Source organism: Notolabrus celidotus, chromosome 23 (assembly GCF_009762535.1).
Source record: "Notolabrus celidotus isolate fNotCel1 chromosome 23, fNotCel1.pri, whole genome shotgun sequence".
In the NCBI taxonomy this organism is placed as follows: Eukaryota; Metazoa; Chordata; class Actinopteri; order Labriformes; family Labridae; genus Notolabrus; species Notolabrus celidotus.
The window spans coordinates 527254-549251 of NC_048294.1; the positions used below are offsets into that span (position 1 = coordinate 527254).

Genomic DNA, 21998 nt, shown 5'->3' on the forward strand with positions numbered 1-21998 from the left:
ACAAGAAACACTAAATCTATGACCAATCGTTCAGAAAGGTCCTGCTGCAGGCGCCTCTCCGTCAGGATCAGATTCAGAGGGTTGAAGTAACGCGATCTCTGAGCAGCCGTGTATATTCAGCCAACATGTAAACATTAGATCAACGTGCTGGAGAGCCGAGGCACATCCACTTCCTGAGGGGGCGTGGTCAGAGGGAAAACAGAGTGTTCTGATGAGGAATGAAGAAGAGGACTTTTCAGGCATGCCAAAATCTGATTTCAAAGTGTTTTTTTGAGCATAAACTTTAAAGACATGTTTTGGGGACCTCTTAGACCAATATATGTTGATGAAAAAAGCGTGATATGTCACCTTTAATTGCTTAATGTTGCCATGTTGGATAGAAAGCTGATTGCAGATAAAGGAAGTAGTAGTATGTCATTTTGAAATTGAAGACAAACCCTTGAAGAAATTAAGACATCTTGTAATTGTATGTGACAATAAAACATTTCAGATGATTACTTTCATTCCACATGTTTATTTATTCCAACATAAACACAATTTAAATACATTGTTGCCCATAAAGCTGGAATAAGATATTTCTCACCTCTTCTCATGAAATGATTGTAACAATGTCATTTATAAAGAAGAGGAATATGTCTGAAAGCAAAATGATCCTACATAACGGGCAATAGTGTATATGTTGTCAAAGTTATTAGTCATTTTGCTCTATGAGCTACAGAGTACAAAAAAAGTACATTTTTCACTGGATGAATACATAATGAGACCGTGTCTGAGAGAGGGATAGAGGGAGATAAAGAGAGAGATTGATGACCAACCTCTATCAGAGAACTCAACACATACCGCTCATTTAGTTTTCATTTGAAGCAGCGGCTCATAAGAAACCAAATCTGTCAGCACTAAACACACCTCCACCTGCTGCTGCCACCTTGTGTCGACCCTCTGTGAATCTGTCCTGTGTTTTTTAACATACTGTTGCTTGATTGTGTTGTCTATTCGTTGTGCTCATCTGTCGCTCAGTCTTGTGGATATGGGACTCCGTGTCATGATCCTCATCATGGCAGCCCTCTCCTCTCCCTCTTTGTGTGTGTTTTGTCATTTCCCTGTCTGTTGCTCCTCCTCCTGTGTCTCTTCCCCTTGTTTGTGTCTTGTGGGTGAATGTGGGCGGGGTTTCCATTCTGCAGGCAGCACCAGGTGAAGCCACTCAATAATCAACCCTCCACTATAAAGACTCCGGATTCTCTCCTACTCGTTGCCAGATCGTACTTCAGTTTTAAGTGGTACACTGAGTCCGTGGCTCCTCAAACATGTTTTTGTTCTGCTTGTCTTTGTGTGTGTCAAGCTGACGTCCTTGTGTGTTTTCATTTAGATTCAGAGTTTGCCGTGCATGCTTCCTGCTCTTGTGCTGATCGCTTCCCTGTCTGCTGCTGAACCTGCCTGCCTTTGCCTGAGCTCCAGTTACCCTCTGTGGAAGGACTCTGGAAAGAGGGACTGCTCCGCTCGTTACCCACGGCGCCATTACCACGGAGTTCACTCTGAATAAACACTTGTATTTTTCACAATCCAGCTTGCCTGAGTTTTGCATTTGGGTCCAGTCCTAGTGACAATCATAACACTCCGCACCTCACTCTTATATACTCACAATTGTCACTATTTACTCAATCACCTTCATTTACTTAATCATATTATATCATATTAATTTTACTCATATAGCCAAATATACTAATCATCACGAGTGGTTAGATACAAATATAGCGTGTACTGAAACCATGCAGCTTGGCACCACGGAGAACTGAGACCTGTACAGTATTGAGGCCTCGGTCACCCTGAACATCTGAGAGAGTGGAAAAGTACTGAGAACCAAAGAACGCCATGACTGCATGTCTGGATAGCGGAAAACCATAACAACAAGAAGGACCTGAAGGTCGTAGTCACAACGACATATCAAAAGTAAGACGTAATGTAGCCAAAAACAGGAACCAGGGCCTTGGGAGAATTCCATGCATAAGCAGACATAGGTTCAGTATCCCAGAAATTAAGGGGGGCAGGTGGCAGACCACACATAGCTGATGTGCATTGGTGAATGATGAGAGAACGTTATCCTTGAGGGTAGACAGGAATGTGTGTGCACTAACTTTCACGTTTCAGGACAACTTCTCAGGCCTGGAGGAGTATGATGGGAGTCAGAACGAGGTGACGTGGACGCGCCTCGGGCCAATGAGGGGGAGACAACGCCCTCAAATCATGCACAATTCAAATTCATCCTATGTGTTAATAAATACTGGGTCAGGGAAAAAGTAGTGAGTTCAGACTTCGTGAACTGAACAGCACTGTTGTTGATCAGGGACACGATAGTCAGACCCAGAGCTCTGTACACTTTGCAATTTCTACTGGTGTTTAGAATAAAGCTGATTTTTGAAACTTCAATACCTCCATCCTATTTTCTTCATCAAACGAACACGCGAGGACCAGGCATTCAGAGAGGTCCTCCAACAATCTATATGTTGCCTCATTTGAATTGCATGCAGCTAGTTCAATGATTGGTAGTCACTGCCTGATGCAAACATGTACAGCACTGTTAAATGTTGTCCTGTTGTGTCTGCATGTGTCTTCTTTAACATTTCCTCATAGCTGCTTCCTGGTTGTCTTACTCCATGTATTTTATGTCCATGGACACTTTCTCAAAGACGGTCATATCATGTCCTGATGTAGCTTTCAGTCATTTTTAATCATATGGTGCTTTTTGTACTTTTCTTTTCTCCTCTTGTTTGTTTGTTTGTTTGTGTTTTGGTTTCTCCTCTACCTTCTTATTTTGATTTTATTTTACTCTATGTTATCTTTGTTTAATCTTGATCTTTTTAGGGAGCCTTTTTAACATCTGGCAAGGGACTACAGATGTAAACTAGCCTTTTGGCTAACTGGCATATTTACAGAAGTGTTTATTAATATGCATGGTAAGAGTAGACTTAAAACTTTCCTTTTTGATAAAGCTTATAGTTAAGCTGGATCAGGCTTGGACCAGCTTTTGTCATGCTGCTATAGGCCTAGACTGCCGGGGGAACTGGCACACTGACACACTGGGATCCTAGCTCACCTTCTTCCCCCCAACCCCTTCATCACTTACTTTCACTCTGCCTGTCCCATTAAAGTTACTAACCATAGACCTTTCTGGAGTCCCTGAACTCCATTGTCTCGTAGATTCCTCTGAGCTGCCGTAGACGTCCTCCTGCTGTGGACGATCTGGACTCCAGCTGATACGGACGTGCTGGACTCCAGCGGCAACAGCTTCTACGACTCGTCTCATCACTATCACCTCTCTCTCTTACTCCCCTCTATCTGTCTTTCCAGACCCAACTCAGTCGAGGCATGATGGCTGTCTAACATGAGTCTGGTCCTGCTGGAGGTTTCTGCCTGTTAAAGGAAGTTTGTCCTCTCCACTGTAACTAGCTAAATACTGTGATGTGCAATGCTCATGATGGATTAAGGTGGGGTCAGACTGAGTCTTACCCTGTCTTGGTGTTGGGTCTCTGTTCATAATTTGACATAGTGTGGTCTAGAACTCCTATGTTTGTAAAAGCGTCTTGAGATAACATTTGTTGTGATTTGGCGCTATACAAATAAAGATTGATTGATTGATTGATGGTGCTTTTAAATAATACATAAATGATAGTAATGAAACAAGTAGTAGTAGTTGTAGTTGTAGCAGCTGGAGTCTGGCACGTCTACAGCGGGGGAGCTCAGGGACTCCAGAAAGGTCTTTGGTTAGTAACTTTCAATGGGACAGGAAGAGTTAAAGTGAGTGATGGGGGGGTTGGGGGTTGGGGATCCAGCTCTAACTATAAGCTTTATCAAAAAGGAAAGTTTGAAGCCTACTCTTAAAAGTAGAGAGGGGGTCTGCCTCCCGGACCCTGACTGGTAGATGATTCCAAAGGAGAGGGGCCTGATAACTGAAGGCTCGACCTCCCATACTACTTTTACAGACTTCAGGTACGATGAGCAGGCCTGCATGTTGGGAGCAGGCGAATAGGGCGCTAATCAGATCAGATTCAGATGAGTTATTCATTAACTATATCCCAGACCATGACACAGAGTGATGCCAGGTGTCAGGACTCAACCAACTGAAAAGCAGGACAGCAGTAAGAGAAGAACTTCAGCAATTTTAAATTAAAGTACTAAAGGATATTGCCATTATAGATTTAGTATTATATTTGAAACAATATAACATTATCAACAGATATCTCTGCAGTCTGGAAGTAAGAACAACAGGATTGTAAAGGAGAGACACCTTGTTACTAAAGTCAGTTAGTGTTTATTTGCAGACTTTGACCAGGAAGCTTTCTACCCTGAGGAGAGACTGACGCAGAGAAGCAGCAGGTATGTGTCTGTTGATTTAATTATATTTACATTTCTGTGGTGCTTTAAAACTTTAGAGCGAAAATAATATCTCATGATGTATCATTGCTTTAAACAAACTGATCATTTACAAAGCTTTACAATGCAGTGAGACCACATATCAAGTAAAGTCTGTTTAGCTGCTTCGTATTTGAGGCTCTCTGACTTTGACTCTTTTCATATTTACATAAAAACATATATATCACAGTCCTGTCAGGAAAATGCTTAGGATGCTGTCAGCCAATCATAAACCAATTCAGAAACATTTCATAGAAAGCTGAAACTGAGGCAACGTTTAAATAGTTGGAGATATTTTATTTGAATGGCGTTATTGAACTTTTAATCTACTGTTTGTATTTTAAAGGGAGAGACCTCCTTCTCCTTCTAGTGGATCACTTTTCATAAAGCTCTCAAATTGAAAACAATACAAAACAAAACTTAAAATGAATTAGACTAACGTTGGCAGTCTATGCTCCTGGCACAGATGCTCTTAATGGTTACCATTAAACTGATGAATCATACTTTACTATCAGGAATAATCTTGGTAAAGGTCAGACAATCATAGCGCCACCTGAAAATGTTATTTCAAAGTGGAATCACTGGTTATCTTTGATTATAATTATATTTTAAACAACAATATCCAGGCTTAAGATACATTCCATATTAACATAAATCAGTATCATCATGGTCATATTAAGTTCATGCCTTTTTTCTGTAAATGTGAGCACAAACAATAGTTGACTTTTATCTGCCCAACTGTGAGGCAGTCTTAGAAGAAAGGGTCAGGTCACAGAGGCATTAGGCCAAGCAAAGCGACCTAGACATCCCTCTCCCTAGCAATGTTTTCCAGCTATTCCTGAGGGATAATGGGGTGTTCCTGGGCCAGGTGGGATATATAATCCCTCCAGCAAGTTCGTGGGTCAACCCCAGGGGCCTTCTGCCAGTAGGACGTGCCTGGAACACCTCCAAAGCGAGGCGCCCACGGAGAATGCTTATTAAATGCTCAAACCACCTCAACTGACTCCCTCAGGATTGGAATGTAGACCGAGTGGTAAATTGAAACCTTTACGTTCCAGTTCAGCTCCCTCTTCACCAAGAAGGTCTGGTACAACTCCCACATTACTGCTGCCAAGTGTCAGACTCGTGATCCATCCTACTCACACTTGTGAACAAAACCCTGAGATACCTGAACTAGGGGGGTGCCCCAGTATCCCTCTTTCGGGGCAAGGTGACTCTTTTCCCTCTTTGCCTCTTCATGGGGGTTCTGTGAATCTTTCTTAGTCTGGACCCTCATCTGGGACCAATTTGCCTAGTGAGACCCTCACTGAATCATTGATGGTCAGCCTATAACAGCTGAGGCTTTTTGGTTCATTCCTAATACAATCTTTGTATTTTTTCCTTCTTTAGGATGCTTTGTCTAAAGGATGGATTTGACCTTAAACCAAAGCTCTGTTCCTGCAGGGCTTTGGTTTTCAAGCTCATTGTGATGATCGTCCTGTTGGCAGACTCTTATAAAGGTAACTATATGTCAAATACAGAGTCAGGGAACATACATACTGTACTAAAACACTGGAATTGTCAGAGCTAGATAGGAATCTGTATCTCAGATCTAAATTCAGTATAGATATTACAGCTTTCAAATGATTCATTCATTTTGATTGCAATTTTTACCTTATGCTTCAGTCAAGTTCCATTTCTGCTTAGCCATCCACAAGTACTCGCAGCAGGATTGGGATATATGATAGCTTTATTGAATGCCTTGAAACAATCAGAGATATGTGAGAGTGCAAATATATTTCTATATTTATATAATTAACTTCTATATATATATTTTTCTTATTCATCCCTCCTCTCTTTACAGGTTCTTTCTCCCCACCTGTCATTACTCGTATTTCTATAAACACCTATGAGGTGGTGTTAGAGTGTGAGTCTGAAGGCTGGTACCTGGAGACTGAGATGCAGTGGCTGGATGGTGAGGGAAAGCTTCTCTCTGCTGGACCTACAGAGAGAGACAAAGGTGCTGATGGTCTTTATACTGTCAGCAGAAGAGTGACTGTGGAGAAGAGTAATGATGACATCTTGACCTGTAGAGTCCATCAGCAGAACATCAAGCAGACCAGAGAGACACAGCTTAAGATATCAGGTGATTTTTTCAGGCTAATGTCTTCCATAGTTGCTTGTGTCAGCATCATATTGCATGTTTTATTTTGCTCAATGCTATCTTGACTGCCTACCATGTTTTATTTGTCTTTCATTTAAAAAGGTCCATGCATATTAATTAACATTTTTGTAAACATGCATGAGTTAGTCAAAAGTCCACTTTCAAATCATAGTCCCTTTCCAGGTGTTAAAAAGGAGACTAACCAAAAAAAAAGGGAGAAACAAAACAAAAACCAAAAAGAAAAGAAGAAAGAAAACACAGAGTTCAAATAACACCTAACCATTAAAGATGACTAAAAACTACATAAAGAAGACGGCGTAACAAGACAGTTGTTATGCATTGTAACCAGAACTGGACCCAAAAGCAAGCTCAGGCAAAGATTGATTGTGAATATACAAGTCTTTTATTTGAAGTCAGCCACGTGACAATGGCAGCTCTGCATGAGGCAGGAGTGACGTCCACCCTGTGGTAATGGCGCCATGGATACAGAGCGGAGCAGTCCCTCTCTCCAGCGTACACACAGAGGGAAACAGGAGCTCAGGCAACAGGCAGGTCCAGCAGCAGACAGGGAAGCGATCAGCACAAGAGCAGGAAGCGTGCACAGCAATCTCTGCAGCAAGGCAGAAACACACAAGGACATCAGCTAAACACACACAAAGACAAGCAAATGTTAAATACTGAGGAGCCACGGACTCAGAATACCACTGATACTGAAGTATGATCTGGCAATGAGTAGGAGGAAATCCAGAGGCTTTATAGTAGAGGGTTGATTAGTGAATGGGCTTCACCTGGTGCTGCCTGTTGATGGAAACCCCGCCCACATTCACCCACATGGAACAAACAAGAGGGAAGAGACACAGGAGGAGGAGTCACAGACAGGGAAATGACTAAACACACACACAAAGAGGGAGAGGGGAGGGCTGCCATGATGAGGATCATGACAACAGTCTTTGAAAAGGTGGAGCTGGACATAAAATATATCGAGCAAGACAACCAGGAAGCAGCCAAGAAATACATTTAAGTATGCAAGACATGCATGAAACCAAAAAAACAAAAACAAAGCATTCTAGGCAAACAATTAGTAGCATTAAGCTAATATTAATTCAGGCATCCATGCAGGAATATACAGAAGCACATGACTTATGAAGCGAAGCATGCATCCGCACATCAAAAGCATAAAAGCATGCAGACACAAGAGGACACCATTTAACAGTGCTGTACAGGTTTGCATGAGACAGTGACTATCAATCATTAAACTAGCGGCACATACTGTACAATTCACATAAAGTAACGTGTCGAACTCACTGAGTGAGCAACAAGAAAAACAGGAGAAATTCACAAATGGCAAGACACAAGGTGGCATTAGCAGGGGAAGTAGTTTTATCTCTCTCTCTTTCTTTTTCTAGCTTTCTCTCTCCATTTGTACTAAAATGTGAAATGTAATTTTTTTTTCTAAGATAATTTGTAATGCTTTTATTTCTGTATTTTTCTTTCAGCTCCTGAAAGTCTCACCATTCTCAGTATCCTAATTGGTTGTTGTGGTGGCTTAGCTGGTGGCTTAGTTGGTGGCATGCTGTTACTTGGAGGTGTTTGGTATTTCTTCAATAAAAGCAAGTCTGGAATTGGTAAGTGATATAAATATGTTTTTTTTTACAATTTGAGAGAAAGTGTGCATCCATTGTCCTGCTTTTTATCTTTTTATTTTTTAATCTTGTGAATCCTTGACTTGGCTTTAATATATATTGTGTATTTCTACCATGACTTTTATCTGTGTCTTTTTCAGTGCCATGCTGTTCCAAAAACCAAACAGAGACATCACATGCTAAAGTTTCTCAGCTCCAAAAACACTCCCAGAAGATCCAAGAAGAACTGAACGTTTGGAATAAAGATTTGTTTAAATTAAAGGAACAGAAGAGTGGACTTCAAAAGCTAAATTCAAAACTCAGGTTGCAGTTACAGAGAATAGAGAAGGAGAGGGAGAAAAACAATGAGAGGATTAATGAAGTGGTGAGGAAAACAGAGAGTGAGAGGGACAATGACACAGAAAGAACAGAGGGATACTTGAGAGAAAAACAGAGTCTGTTAGATGCTCAGGGTGAACTGCAGAAAAGAAAGGTGGAGCTGGAGGATCAGCAACTTAGCATTGAAAGTCTTCTTGAGAGTGCAGAGGGTATAGTTGCATCAATAACACAAAGCTGTACAAACAAAGAAAATGAACTGAAGATGATTGACATGCAGCTGGAGGAGGAGATGGATGGTATGGGTGAAAACAGTCACCTCCACATAGCGTAGTCAAAAGTGTGCTTCTGTTCTGTCATATGATGTGAACACAATCAACCACTTACATCTGTACAGTATATACTATATATACACTGTAGTATATACTTTTGGAACATGAAATTGAAAACAAACCAAATGACCAAATTAAACTTGTAATTGTACGTGACAATACAATTTCAGTGCAACAATTGTGATTACTTTAATTTCATTTCATTCATCATTATATTATTTCAGACTGTACATATTAGTCATGCTTATTTGTTGTTCTTTTTGTATTTATAGCTGATGTTATTGTTATTTTTTTTATTATTATTTGTATGTCTTATTATTCTGCCTTGTACAAAGAGAGCACAGTTTACCAAGTCAAATTCCTTGTGTGTTCAAGCATACCTGGCCAATAAAGCTGATTCTGATTCTGATTCTGATTCCACATGGTTTTTTTTTAGTCAAAATCTTTTTATTGAGATACAAACAGGGTATACATGAAGTGCAGTGCTGATCAGTTAATGATATTAGAGGATGTTATAAATAAACACCAAACGCAGTTAGCAGTCACGTCTACATGGGAAAAGTGAGAGACGTGTGCAAAGGGAAAGAACCAGTAACTGCACATGGTAAGTAAATGAAGCATGGACATACAACAACAGCTTGTGTTACTTTTTTGCTTTTTAGGTTAAAGAAAATATAAAAGGTAAACTAAAAACAAAACAATAAACAAACAGAAACAACAACAACAACAACCATTGTGAAACAATCCCTACCCTGTCACTGCCAGTGGTATCGTGAAATACTTTTCCCAGTCCCATTAAAGGTGACATATCATGCAAAATGTTCTTTTTAATGGTTCTTTACCTGAAATCTGTGTCCCTGTCTACAAACCCCCTGAGAATGAAAAAAATCCATTCTGCCCCTGTTCTGATTTCTCCACCTTTCTGTAAATGTGTGTGAAACCAGCCGTTTCAGACTTCTGTGTTTTTGTTACGTAACAACAATATCCAGTCTGTCACGGAGTCAGAGCTCGGAGCTTGTTCAACCCATAGACTGTATAAAATACAACTCAACCCCTCCTCTGTTTTTCATTCCCTGCACACATGTGTGCTAACAAGGAGCTTAGGAGGGAGGCATGCTAGTTGTAGGCTGTCTTAATAAACAAAAAGGTCGCTTTGACTCCCCACGTCTGCAGATTTGAAGATCTAGTGGATGATTTTTATTTGTCATGGATAAGTGCTAGTGCTAATTAGCATAGCCACATAGCTACATGTTCATAGCTGTAGCTGTAGCTGTAGCTGTAGCTGTGTACCAAGACCAAGACGCACGTCGACATACTGACAAATAAAACAACAAGAAACACTAAATCTGTGACCAATCCTTCATAAAAGGTCCTGCTGCCTTTCTGACAAAGGTCGGTTTTACTCCCATCGTCTGCAGATTTGAAGATCTAGTGGATGATTTTTAGTTTTCATGGATAAGTGCTAGCTCTAGTTAGCATAGCCACATAGCTACATGTTCGTAGCTGTGTACCAAGACACACGTCTACATACTGATAAATAAAACAACAAGAAACACTAAATCTATGACCAATGGTTCAGAAAGGTCCTGCTGCAGGCGCCTCTCCGTCAGGATCAGATTCTGGATCAGATTCAGAGGGTTGAAGTAACGCGATCTCTGAGCAGCCGTGTATATTCAGCCAACATGTAAACATTAGATCAACGTGCTGGAGAGCCGAGGCACATCCACTTCCTGAGGGGGCGTGGTCAGAGGGAAAACAGACTGTTCTGATGAGGAATGAAGAAGAGGGTTTTTCAGGCATGCCAAAATCTGATTTCAAAGTGTTTTTTTGAGCATAAACTTTAAAGACATGTTTTGGGGACCTCTTAGACCAATATATGTTGATGAAAAAAGCGTGATATGTCACCTTTAAATACCTAGTTCTACATCAGAAAGAGAGAGACGATGAAGCTGCATCTGAATCATGGTTTTAAAGGTTTGTGTACAGAGTCCAGAAAGGGTCCCCAAATTTCAATAAACTGTGCATTTGAATGTTGGAGTGAGAATCTTATTTTCTGATTCCACATGTTTATATATTCCAACATAAATAGAATTTAAATACACTGTTTCCCACAAAGTTGGAGTATGATATTTTTCACCTCTTCTCGTGAAATAACTGTTACAATATCATTTATAACTAGAAAGGTTGCATTTCCTGAAAGCAAATGTGTTGAAATGCTGAAGTTGAAGGCTGAATGCTGTGAAACACAGCTAAACATGTGGAAGAGTAGTAGAAGTAGTTGAAGTAGAAGAAGTGGAAGAAGTGGAAAAAGTAGAAGGAGTGGAAAAAATAAAGGAAGTGGAAAAAGTAGAAGAAGTGGTAGAATTGGAAAAAGTATAAAGTAGAAGAACAATATGTTGAAATGCTGACTCAGCATTACAACATAATGAAGGGGAACATGTCTGAAAGCAAAAATGATCCAACATCATGGGCAATAGTGTATATATTGTCAAAGTTATGAACAGCTATTTTTCTCTATGAGCTACAGAGAACAAAAAAAAATACATTTTTCACTGGACGAATACATAATCATTTATATTTGATAATCATAGCTGCAGTACATCACTTTTGCACCAGAGTTAAGGTAAATCCGACCAAAGCTCTCATTTTTTGAAAAAAAAAACAGCAAGCGAAGAACAAGTTTTTTGCCTAAAGATCTGCTTTAAAACAACACATTTTATAATAATATAAGCTCTAAATAGGTTTTATTTTTGTAATTGATATCACAATTTCCATGTGAGCTGATCCTTACTTTCACCATTACAGATCAATAAATCAATTAATCTTTATTGATACAACACCAAATCCCAACAAACGTTCTCCTCAGACTCTTTCCAAACAGAGCAGGTCTAGACCGTACTCCAGTCCCATCTTCCAGACAGGACTCAGTCTGATCTCATCTTAATCCACCATGAGCAGAGCACTTTGCAGCATTTAGCAAGTTACAGTGGCAAGGACAAACTTCCTTTAACAGGCAGAAACCTCCAGCAGGACCAGACTCATGTTAGACACACATCTGAATCTGAGACCGTGTTGGAGAGAGGGATAGAGGGAGATGAAGAGAGAGAGAGATGATAGTGGGGAGACAGATAGTAGTAGTTGTAGTAATAGCTTGTGCCGCTGGAGTCCTATCTAACTAGAAGCTTTATCAAAAAGGAAAGTTTGAAGCCTACTCTTAAAAGTAGAGAGGGTGTCTGCCTCCCGGACCCTGACTGGTGGTTGACTCCAAAGGAGAGGGGCCTGATAACTGAAGGCTCTACCTCCCATACTACTTTTAGAGACTTCAGGTACAACACGCAGGTCTGCATGTTGGGAGTGTAGCGTTCTGGAGGGCTAATAGGGCGCTAATCAGAGCAGATTCAGTTGAGTTATTTATTAACTATATCACACAGAATGATGTCAGGTGTCAGGGCTCAACCAACTGAAAAGCAGGATAGCAGTTAGAGAAGAACTATATGATTGTAAAGGAGACACACCCTGTTACTACAGTCAACGTTTTTTTTTTTTTATTTGCAGACTTTGACCAGGAAGCTTTCTACCCTGAGGAGAGACTGACGCAGAGAGACAGCAGGTATGTGTCTGTTTCCACTTGATTTATATTTATTTATATTTCAGTTCTGCTTTAAAAACGTTTAATGGAAAATAATATCTCAGGATGTATCATTGCTTTAAGAAAACTGATCATTTACAAAGCTTTACAATGCAGTGTGACCTCGTATCAAGTAAAGTGTGTTAGGCGGCTTCATCCTTGAGGCTCCCTGGCTTTGACTCTTTTCATATTTACAAAAAACATTTCTCACAATATTGCTCAGAAAATGTCAGGATGTTATCAACCAATCAAATACCAATTTAGACTGTTCGTGGAAACAATACAAAACCCAACATTAAAAAGTAAGAAGAACAAATTAAAATGTGCTCCCTGCACAGATGCTGTTAATGATTACCATTGAACTGATGAATCATACTTTACTATCTGCAATAATCTTGGTAAAGGTCAGACTATCATTGCACCATGTGTAAAGCTTTTTTTCAATGAGGAGTTCTGGTTTAATACTGGCTCTCATTGTTCCTGGTGGGCCTCCTGGTCCTAAATAATGTTAATCTCACTTATAATAATATTTTGGATTATATCAGGAAAACACTTATCAATATCAACACAGCTGAGGTTATTTGGCTCATCAAACATTGTTCCTTCTTCTTTAGGATGCTTTGTCTAATGGATGGATTCTTCCTTAAACCTAAGCTCTGGTCCTGCAGTGCTTTGGTTTTCAAGCACCTTGTGATGCTCCTGCTACTGATAGACTCTAATAAAGGTAATTATAATTTAAATCCTGTGATGAAAACTCTCTTTAAACTATCTTTAACTCTGTGCACAAGTTTCTGACTGCTCTATTAAGTATCTGTGTTTTTCCCAGGCCAGTCTCTCGGGGTTGGACCCTCTCAAACAGTGGTGGCATTAGTCGGTGATAATGTTACCTTGCCATGTCACCTTGAACCTGCAATGAATGCTGTTTCATTGGGTGTGGAGTGGGGGAGACCTGACCTGGAGCCAAGATTTGTCCATGTGTGGTATGAGGGTCAAAACCTTCTGGAAAACCAAAATCCATCTTACAAAGGAAGAACATCAATGTCCATGGAGAAACTGAGACATGGAGACCTCTCACTGAGCCTGTCTGCAGTCAAACACTCTGATAATGGAGCTTATAGATGCTACTTTCCATCACAGGACAAGCAGTCTACTGTTGAGCTTGTTGTTGGTAAGTTGTTTGTATTCAGTCAACCACTCCTACATATCTCAGATTTCAGGGCATTTAAGGAAGTTGCACTTTCCCATTGTGGCAGCAGAAAGGCCCTTTAGAAGGAAACAAGAAATTTAACTGAGCATCAGTTTGAGTTTGTCAGGCATATTCACATTTGTGAACAGTAGTTGCATTTTTTTTTCCAAGAGGAGGTTTCTTTCACCCCTAATGCATTTATGTTATTATTTGTGTTTGATATTTCTAAGTAAACCTTGTAGTGTTTCAGAAGGTGTTCATTTTTTAAAATTGACTTCTCCTCTCATCAGGTTCTTTCTCCTCACCTCTCATCACTCATATTTCTAAAAGTGGCAGTGGGGTGGTGGTAGAGTGTGAGTCTAAAGGCTGGTATCCTGAGCCTGAAGTGTTGTGGCTGGACAGTGAGGGGAAAGTGTTCTCTGATGGACCTACAGAGACCCTCAGAGGTCCTGATGGTCTCCTTACTGTGAGCAGCAGAGTGACTGTGGAGAAGAGAGAGAGCAACATCTTCACCTGTAGAGTCCATCAGAGGAACATCAACAGGACCAGAGAGACACACATTCAGATTTCAGGTGAGTATTCCCCCCTCCTTCCTTTTATCCTCTAACAGCTGAGGTCATGTTTTATTAAATTAATATTGTCCTGTGTTTTATCTTTCAGAGGATTTCTTTGAGACCTGTTCTTCCGCTGCTCATGTCAGCATCATAGTGGTTCTTGTGCTCGGTGTTGTTTGTGCAGCTGCCTTTGTCTTTTGGAAATGGAGACAAAATCAAATCAAAGGTTAGTAAAGATTTCTGACTGTAATGTGAACAATCAAACACTAGATGTCACCAATGTGTAGGATCATAAAAAGTCTATTCATCAGGGCTATATAGAAGTTTGTAAATGATTCAATAATGTGCAAGTTTAAGTGTTAATACTGAGTTATGTTCAGTGAACTGATAGAGTTTATAATGCACTCAAAATACAACTGAATGGATCAAAAGCGGACCAATAGTTGTAATATTTTATTTTATTCTTCTTAGTTATACACTGTGTGTGCTGTCAGGTTTTTCTTTAAAATAATACGTTTTTTTTTACCTTACTTTTAAGGGGCGAGGGTACTCATGGTTATTTTTTCACTATCTCTGGTTTTCAGTTTTACACTTTTGCTCAACAAAATTCAACAAAGCACAAACTTAACATTACTGCTCTGTTCTTGCATAATCACAGAGGCAAAGCTGCATCAGGTTGAATCTGGAGAACCGGAGAGAGAAACAGAGAAACTCATGGAAGAAAAAACTGAGGATTTGGAGGAGAAAAATAAAAGACCTGGAGAAGACTTGCAGAAGAAAGAGAAGGAGAAAAGGAAAAGACTTGAAGACTTGCAGAAGAATTTGGAGGAGAAAAGGAAAACCCTTGAAGACTCGCAGAAGAATTTGGAGGAGAAAAAGAAAATCCTTGAAGACTCACAGAAGAATTTGGAGGAGAAAAGGAGAAGACTTGAAGAAGACTCACAGAAGGATTTGGAGGAGAAAAAGAGAAGACTTGAAGAAGACTCACAGAAGAATTTGGAGGAGAAAAGGAGAAGACTTGAAGAAGACTTGCAGAAGGATTTGGAGGAGATAAGGAGAAGAGTTGAAGAAGACTTGAAGAAGAAAGAGGAAGAGGAGAAAGACTTGGAAAGAAATGTTCATAGACTGATGGAGCAAAGCAAAGAGGTAAAGAAACAGAGAGATGAATTCAGACATCAAGAAGAGGACATGAAGAGAAACATTAAAGATATTAATGATAGGTTTCAGTCAGCTGAGGAGAAGGCAGAAGGTGACCGAGCTCAGGGATATGTGGACATGAAAAGAGTCGCAGTAACAGCTAAAAATCATCTGGAGAGTAGACAACATGAAGAGTGGAAACTTGACCATAAAACAGATATACTTCAGAAAACAACAGATGAAGTGCTGAAAGTGATGAAGGAGAGAAAGAGGGCAGTAGAGAGCAACAAGAGAGACATCTGTGAACAACTGAGAGAGATTCAGAGGAAACTTTCTGAACACAGACAGAAAACATGACAGTAGAGACTATCAACAGAACACATGACAGTAGAGACTATCAACAGAACACATGACAGTAGAGACTATTAACAGAACACATGACAGTAGAGACTATCAACAGAACACATGACAGTAGAGACTATCAACAGAACACATGACAGTAGAGACTATCAACAGAAAACATGACAGTAGAGACTATCAACAGAACACATGACAGTAGAGACTATCAACAGAACACATGACAGTAGAGACTATCAACAGAAAACATGACAGTAGAGACTATCAACAGAACACATGACAGTAGAGACTATCAACAGAAAACATGACAGTAGAGACTATCAACAGAAAACATGACAGTAGAGACTATCAACAGAAAACATTTAACAAGTTGATTTTTTTTATTCTGTTGTTGAAATAAAAAAAGCTTTTTTTTTAATCAGTGATAACTGATACAGTCAAACATGTTGGAGATGTTTACAGACTTGTATGTAAATCTCTAAAACAATAATGATGTAAATTAACTTTTGTTTGATTCTTATTTTGATGTCTGTTCACTTTTTTAAATGACTTCTTTGCTAAATGTTGAATATATATATATTGTGTGTGTGTGTGTGTGTGTGTGTGTGTGTGTGTGTGTGTGTGTGTGTGTGTGTGTGTGTGTGTGTGTGTGTGTATCCCCGACATTCTGCTGATTTCACTGTTCATTTTGTCTTTTTCCTTTCATTCAATTGTCATTTTTCCCCTTTTACTGAAGTTTTTAAGTCATGTTAAATTTAACACATAATATTAAAACATGTTGCTGATATTTTCTCTTATTGTGACAATGTTTGGTATTTACATTTTGGAACAGTTCAACTGTTTGTTTGATTTTTGCTTGTACAGAAAAGTACAAAGATAAAATAAAAAAGATAATTGTGTAGAGAAACAATTCATAATAAAGATAATGAATAAATAGAAATTACAAAACATTTTTCCTTTGTTGCTCTTTCTTTTTTCTGCATAGAAATAATAACAGATTATTAATTCAATCAATAAATGTTAAATAAATCAAAAGCAGCTTTTAAACTGAAAGTTGATCAGCTGAATTTTCATATTATTTAATCATCAGATAAATCAAAGCCTGCTGAGACCATCAACACTAAATTACATAAACCAAAGTTTTCAGACACAGAGTGTCAACTAAAGTTAAACCCACAGTCTCTTTTCACTGAGCTGCTGAGATGGAGAACTTACTCTGTTCATGATCTGTGAAGAGAAACCCTTATACTAAAATATGATGATTAAAGAGAGACTGAAGGGAGTGATTATAATAATTCAACCGAAAAAACAAAGGAAATGTAGGCAAGCTGTGCAAAAGCCAGAAACTTTAAAATGCTAAATCTTTTTTTTTTTTTTTTAATATATATTTATTGATCATTTTCTTATTGGAAAACCTTCAGGACATTCAGACATTTCTCACTTTACAGACAAAAACAAACAAAGAAATTACAACAATATGGCAGTTCTGAAAAACTAAACAGAAAGATAACCCAACAATAATGAAGTTAATCAATTAAAACTTCACTCTCAGTGATGGGCTCTAACAGTGGCAGCAGAGTTCTATAATGGGTGTGACTTATCTCTAGATTTTTCAGCTTAGTGGGGTATCAAGCTTGTCGCTAATGTAGTCTACAAAAGGTTTCCATGTTCTCTCAAACTTATCAGAGGAATTCTGTATTGTGAATCTCAGTTTTTCAAGTTTTAGGTGTTGCATCACATCTCTCAGCCAATGAGTCCAGCTCGGGGAGTGAGAGGATTTCCACTGAAGAAGGATCAGCCTCCGAGCTAACAAAGTTACACATTTTGTTATTCTGAGATGAGTTCCTGTCAGGTTCTTATTTTCAAAATGCAACATCTTTGGGGTAGATGTGGAAAGCACATTTGAACATCTGTTGCACCGACTGCTTCATATGAAACTGCTGGAACAGAGCCATGACCACAGGGATGTATTTAAAAGCTGCAGCAGCTCTTTTGTTCAAACACCTGTGAGAACACACGTAAGAAACACTGAGGTTTAACAAGTCTACCATCATCTCTCAGAAATAGACCCTGATGCTGCTCTAAAGCAGAGGCTCTTAGACTCAGTGTAATTATTATAGCTATGATCAGGTCTTATTTAATGCTTTAAACTGCTGACAGACCAGATAGAAATGTCAGTATATTTCAGTAGTAACAGCATTCACACGTTCAACTAAATACTGCTCCAACAGTGAAAAGGTGATAAGTGTTTAAAAGCTGACATAAGATCTGCAGAACTTTGGTTGTTTCTTCCTAATTTAACATTTGTAAAATATCCCAGTTTAAAGCTGCTTCCATGAGGGTGTCTCTGCTCTCACTGACCTGTAAGACACCAAACATCTGTGTTAGTTCTCCACTTAAACTCTACTCAAGAACTCAAGATACTTAAAGAAAATAATATTCATAATAATATAATGTTAAATAAATATATGTGCTAAATTCTAAAGGAACAGCATTACCTTCAGCTTTTCACTTACTATAACTAGACTGCAGAATACATTCAATCACTCTCCACAAACTGAAGGTAGGAAGCTGTGGACAGGTTAGTCTTGCTGAGCAGCTAGATACCTCTGACTGTCTAGGAGGCACATTGTTTTGATGCTAACAGAAGTTAGCGGTTTTACCTCAAAAGCAGAAGCTAAATTTCCCTTACATATACACTTGCACTCAAAAAGGCGAGTTAATTTTAATTGAATTATAAATATTTATCAGTGTTTTACCTTTTTTCTTCAGATCTTCTGTGAGAGCCGAATATGTCACCATACTCATAACATCATCACCTCTCTCCCCAGAGACTGAAACAGAAGATATGTATTTAAATTGAATCATAATTATAATATTTTTAGAATATATCTATCTCTCCAACTATCTTTCTCCTTACTCAAGTAGAACATGTATAGTTTGATTTGTGTCTTTTCAAAATCTATGTTATATGAATTTAACTTGGTCAAAGATCCGGTTGGTTCATTAAAAATTAAAGTATTATATTAAAAATCAAGCAACTAACAAGAACATTAGAAGAGTTCATTTGCAAAATAACTCACTTTTTAAAAATGTTCAATTTGTTACAAAAAACATTTTTTTTCAATTACTAGCTTTAGGTATTATCAATCAACTGAAGTTGGGTGCTTTGCCCAAATCAAAGTTGCATAACTAATCAGAGGTATCTTAAAAAAATAACTTTATTAAAAATGTATATTCAAAAGAAATATATATTTTAAATGTATACAAACAGAGTTATCTGTTTTTGCAAATGAACTCTTAGAAACATCACATTAGAGGAAATAACTTTCCACTCTATTTTTATAACAGGTAACTAAAAGTTATCTGTGCATCAAATGAGCAAGTTATCATAAATAATGAAGCTGAAAAGATAAGAAGGCACAGACATCATTAGATATAGTTTATAAAAACTTTGTTCCTAAATACATACATTGAAAATATATTGAAATATCTTTACCGCTTCGTTCTCCATAGTAAAGCAGTCCTATCACCAGCAGCAGGACAGCCACAGTTTCAATGATGAACACAGTTAGTAAGAGGTTGTAGAGACGAGGGGAGCCAGGAGTCTCTGTGCTCTCTTGAATTTCTTCAGTGGATGAATTATAACGTTCTGTGACATTACAAAACAAGACTGTGTTGTCTTTTTTTCAAAATGTGACAATTTTATACAGTTTGTGTTAATTTACTGAGTTAATTCATGCTCAAAGAGACAAGACAAAGATACTGCATGAGACTATAAAAGCCAGGGGAATCAATCTTTTTGGGTCAATAGATATTGTCACCAAATGTTAATCCAATCTTGCATAGGTTCATTAATAATTTGGTAATTTGGCAGATGAACATATCTGAGAAAAGTGAAAAAGTAGGCTTTCTGACAGCAAAACTGCTGAGGATTTTCCAAATAGTGTGTACACGTACATGGTCATTAGTGTTTGGTCTGAGTTTGTTCAAATTACCTAATTTACATGGAAGAGTCAGTGTGGCATCTGATACTAAATGTTTCCCTCCTGTCTGACTCTCCAACCACTCACAGGGTTTCAGTTCTGATTACAGATGGACAGAAAAGGCGGACTTCATGTATCGAGCAGTCAGTGAATCCACAAACTAAACTGAAATGGAACAACTGTGCATGCATGTCTGATGTTCTACTGAATATATGACCAAAAGTGTTTCATGAGAAATATTAATATATTTTGGTATTTACTACATCCATTGCTTGATTGCTTCATGGCTGTTTAAATTCTCACCTCTGACAGCCAGACGGCTATTTGGTGATTTACCATGTCCCGGAATCATGCAATTGTAGAGTCCTTCATCAGACTTAGAGACATTGTCAATGGTCATTGTTCCTTTAAATCTACTTCCTATGGGATGTCCATCTTTATAGAAATCAGCTGTTAGGTCGTGGGGTGGTGTCTTTTTCCTGCAGCGCAGAGTGACAGTCTGTCCCTCCATCACAGGGAGAACAGGACTCTCCAGGATCACACTATCAGCTGGACAACAGGAGAAAAATCAGTGAACACTGAAGTTGAACCACTGCAGAGCATCAACCTCCAACATTAAAAGTCTGATCTCAAACAATATATTCACAATAAATATATAATCTATATATACAGTTTAAATTTTATTTTAATTTTGGGTACAATATGTCATTTTTAAAAAAGCATGTATTTACAGTTTTTTAAACTTACCTTGAACAATAGATATGTTGAGAGATCTGCTTCTCTCTCCTTCTCCGTTCTGACACCAGTACTCTCCACTTTGTCTCACAAAAGTAGGTTTGATATTTTTGGATGTCGTTGAATCCTCCCATCGAGACGCTCCTGATGACGAAGTGTTTCCCATCACCCTCCATTCAGTAGAGCCAGTAAATCTCTTACAATCTAATTGTATGGATTTATACTCAAAGAACTGAAGTCTGTTTGGTTCAATATGAGGGAAAGCATCATCTGTGACCAAGGGAAAGAAGAAATAAGTTAGAAGAGCTTTTCCAAATGTGTTATGTAATCTCATACTAATCCCCTTTTTAGAATTCTGGTGTCTGTACTTTACTCTCATTGTAAAAGTGAAGACATAATTAAGTTTGTCTTAAACTTACATTGCAGGAATAAACACTTCACTAATAACAACCTGTCATAATGATATTGTTCAAAAACTAGACCCAGTTAGAAATGTTGTGTCTTAATAACTGAACAGACTTTAACTCACCGTTTGTCTGAGCAGAGTAAGTGTTCAGAAGAGTGAGCAGCACTGGAGAAACAAAAGAGAGCAGCATATTAGACATGGATGTCTTCATCAGGGATGGAACTAAGTCTAAGCTAACACACTGAGCATGTGCACAAAAGCATTAACAATAATACAAAGTATTAAAACCAGCATTCCCTAATTATAAGGTGCACCAAATATGTGGTGCTTTGGAGAAAGAGTGGTTACTACTTGAGGACAAATGATCCATCATGAATGTTTCACTTGTTAATGCAAAAGAAGTGAAAAGTAGGAAAATAGAAACAGAAAACACAAGATTCTGAACTCACACAGCCTGTTAATATGCAAATAGATGATACCTGACTTTACAAAGACGTTAGTAAAAAGTTAAACCTGCTCAAACCGGATATTTAGAAATAGCTCTGATGATCAGTTTTGCATTATTTTAAGAATAAGTTGTATAATAATATAGTTGTATATATTACATTATTTTGAAGTTTTCAGGATAAAACATTAAAGCGTACTCACTCAGTTCAATACAAAGTGATGTGACCTCCATGTCGTCTCAGTCCTGACTGTCTCAGACTGAATGAAAACCCTCTATGCTGAGGACTACATAGTAGTACTTCCTGTTCCTGTGCAGAGGAGACGCTGTTTCAGCTTGTAGGTAACAACTGTAGAAGTATCAGCTGATCTCAGAGACAGAAATATCTTGATATTTTTGTTCAAGCGTCAGACAAGTGTGTCTTAAACAAACCTGAGCAGACGAGGACGTCTGATGAAGACTTATTAAGTTTATGGCAAGGTAAGTTTATTTAGAAAGCACCATTCATACATAGAGCGATTCAAAGTGCTTTACAGAGTTAAAAACAAAAACCAGAACAGTAACAATTCACAAAAACACTCAGCAAACACTTCAAACATTTACATTTTATATGCAGCCAGTTATGTTTGATCTACTCTCTCTCTAGTTTTAGTATTATAAACAGTATACAATGATCAGCAGATATCTCTGCAGCCTTGAAGTAAGAACAGGATTGTAAAGGAGA

General features: G+C 38.4%; 3 protein-coding genes across 3 annotated transcripts; 2 read left to right on the forward strand and 1 right to left on the reverse strand.

Moving 5' to 3' along the window:
• Positions 1–5836: 5836 nt before the first annotated feature.
• Positions 5837–9029, forward strand: LOC117807614 (butyrophilin subfamily 1 member A1-like). The gene is made up of 4 exons (XM_034676950.1): positions 5837–5906; positions 6251–6532; positions 8047–8175; positions 8334–9029. Exons 1-4 carry the CDS (start codon positions 5876–5878, stop codon positions 8840–8842), a joined length of 951 nt encoding a protein of 316 aa, XP_034532841.1. The 5' UTR covers positions 5837–5875; the 3' UTR covers positions 8843–9029.
• A 4059-nt stretch (positions 9030–13088) lies between these two features.
• Positions 13089–16081, forward strand: LOC117807095 (butyrophilin subfamily 2 member A1-like). Its single transcript, XM_034676151.1, has 5 exons — positions 13089–13192; positions 13295–13636; positions 13945–14226; positions 14315–14434; positions 14867–16081. The coding sequence occupies exons 1-5, from the start codon at positions 13096–13098 to the stop codon at positions 15700–15702; spliced, it is 1677 nt and encodes a 558-aa protein (XP_034532042.1). The 5' UTR covers positions 13089–13095; the 3' UTR covers positions 15703–16081.
• A 1072-nt stretch (positions 16082–17153) lies between these two features.
• On the reverse strand, positions 17154–21587 carry LOC117807096 (low affinity immunoglobulin gamma Fc region receptor III-like). The gene is made up of 7 exons (XM_034676152.1): positions 21478–21587; positions 20953–20994; positions 20432–20693; positions 19992–20230; positions 19202–19354; positions 18462–18536; positions 17154–18063 (listed from the first exon to the last, which is right to left on the reverse strand). The coding sequence occupies exons 1-7, from the start codon at positions 21506–21508 to the stop codon at positions 18056–18058; spliced, it is 810 nt and encodes a 269-aa protein (XP_034532043.1). The 5' UTR covers positions 21509–21587; the 3' UTR covers positions 17154–18055.
• Positions 21588–21998: the final 411 nt, after the last annotated feature.

Excerpts from the sequence above, each read along its gene's own strand:
- LOC117807614 (XM_034676950.1), top strand. The coding sequence starts at position 5,876 with ATGATCGTCCTGTTGGCAGACTCTTATAAAG. Across the intron at positions 5,907-6,250 it reads GTTGGCAGACTCTTATAAAG|GTTCTTTCTCCCCACCTGTC; the intron begins GTAACTATATGT and ends CTCTCTTTACAG. Across the intron at positions 6,533-8,046 it reads GACACAGCTTAAGATATCAG|CTCCTGAAAGTCTCACCATT; the intron begins GTGATTTTTTCA and ends TTTTTCTTTCAG.
- LOC117807095 (XM_034676151.1), top strand. The coding sequence starts at position 13,096 with ATGGATGGATTCTTCCTTAAACCTAAGCTCTGGTCCTGCAGTGCTTTG. Across the intron at positions 13,193-13,294 it reads ACTGATAGACTCTAATAAAG|GCCAGTCTCTCGGGGTTGGA; the intron begins GTAATTATAATT and ends TGTTTTTCCCAG. Across the intron at positions 13,637-13,944 it reads TACTGTTGAGCTTGTTGTTG|GTTCTTTCTCCTCACCTCTC; the intron begins GTAAGTTGTTTG and ends TCCTCTCATCAG.
- LOC117807096 (XM_034676152.1), bottom strand. The coding sequence starts at position 21,508 with ATGGAGGTCACATCACTTTGTATTGAACTGA. Across the intron at positions 20,231-20,431 it reads ATATCTATTGTTCAAGGTAA|TGTGATCCTGGAGAGTCCTG; the intron begins GTTTAAAAAACT and ends TCCAGCTGATAG. Across the intron at positions 19,355-19,991 it reads TAGCCGTCTGGCTGTCAGAG|AACGTTATAATTCATCCACT; the intron begins GTGAGAATTTAA and ends GTAATGTCACAG.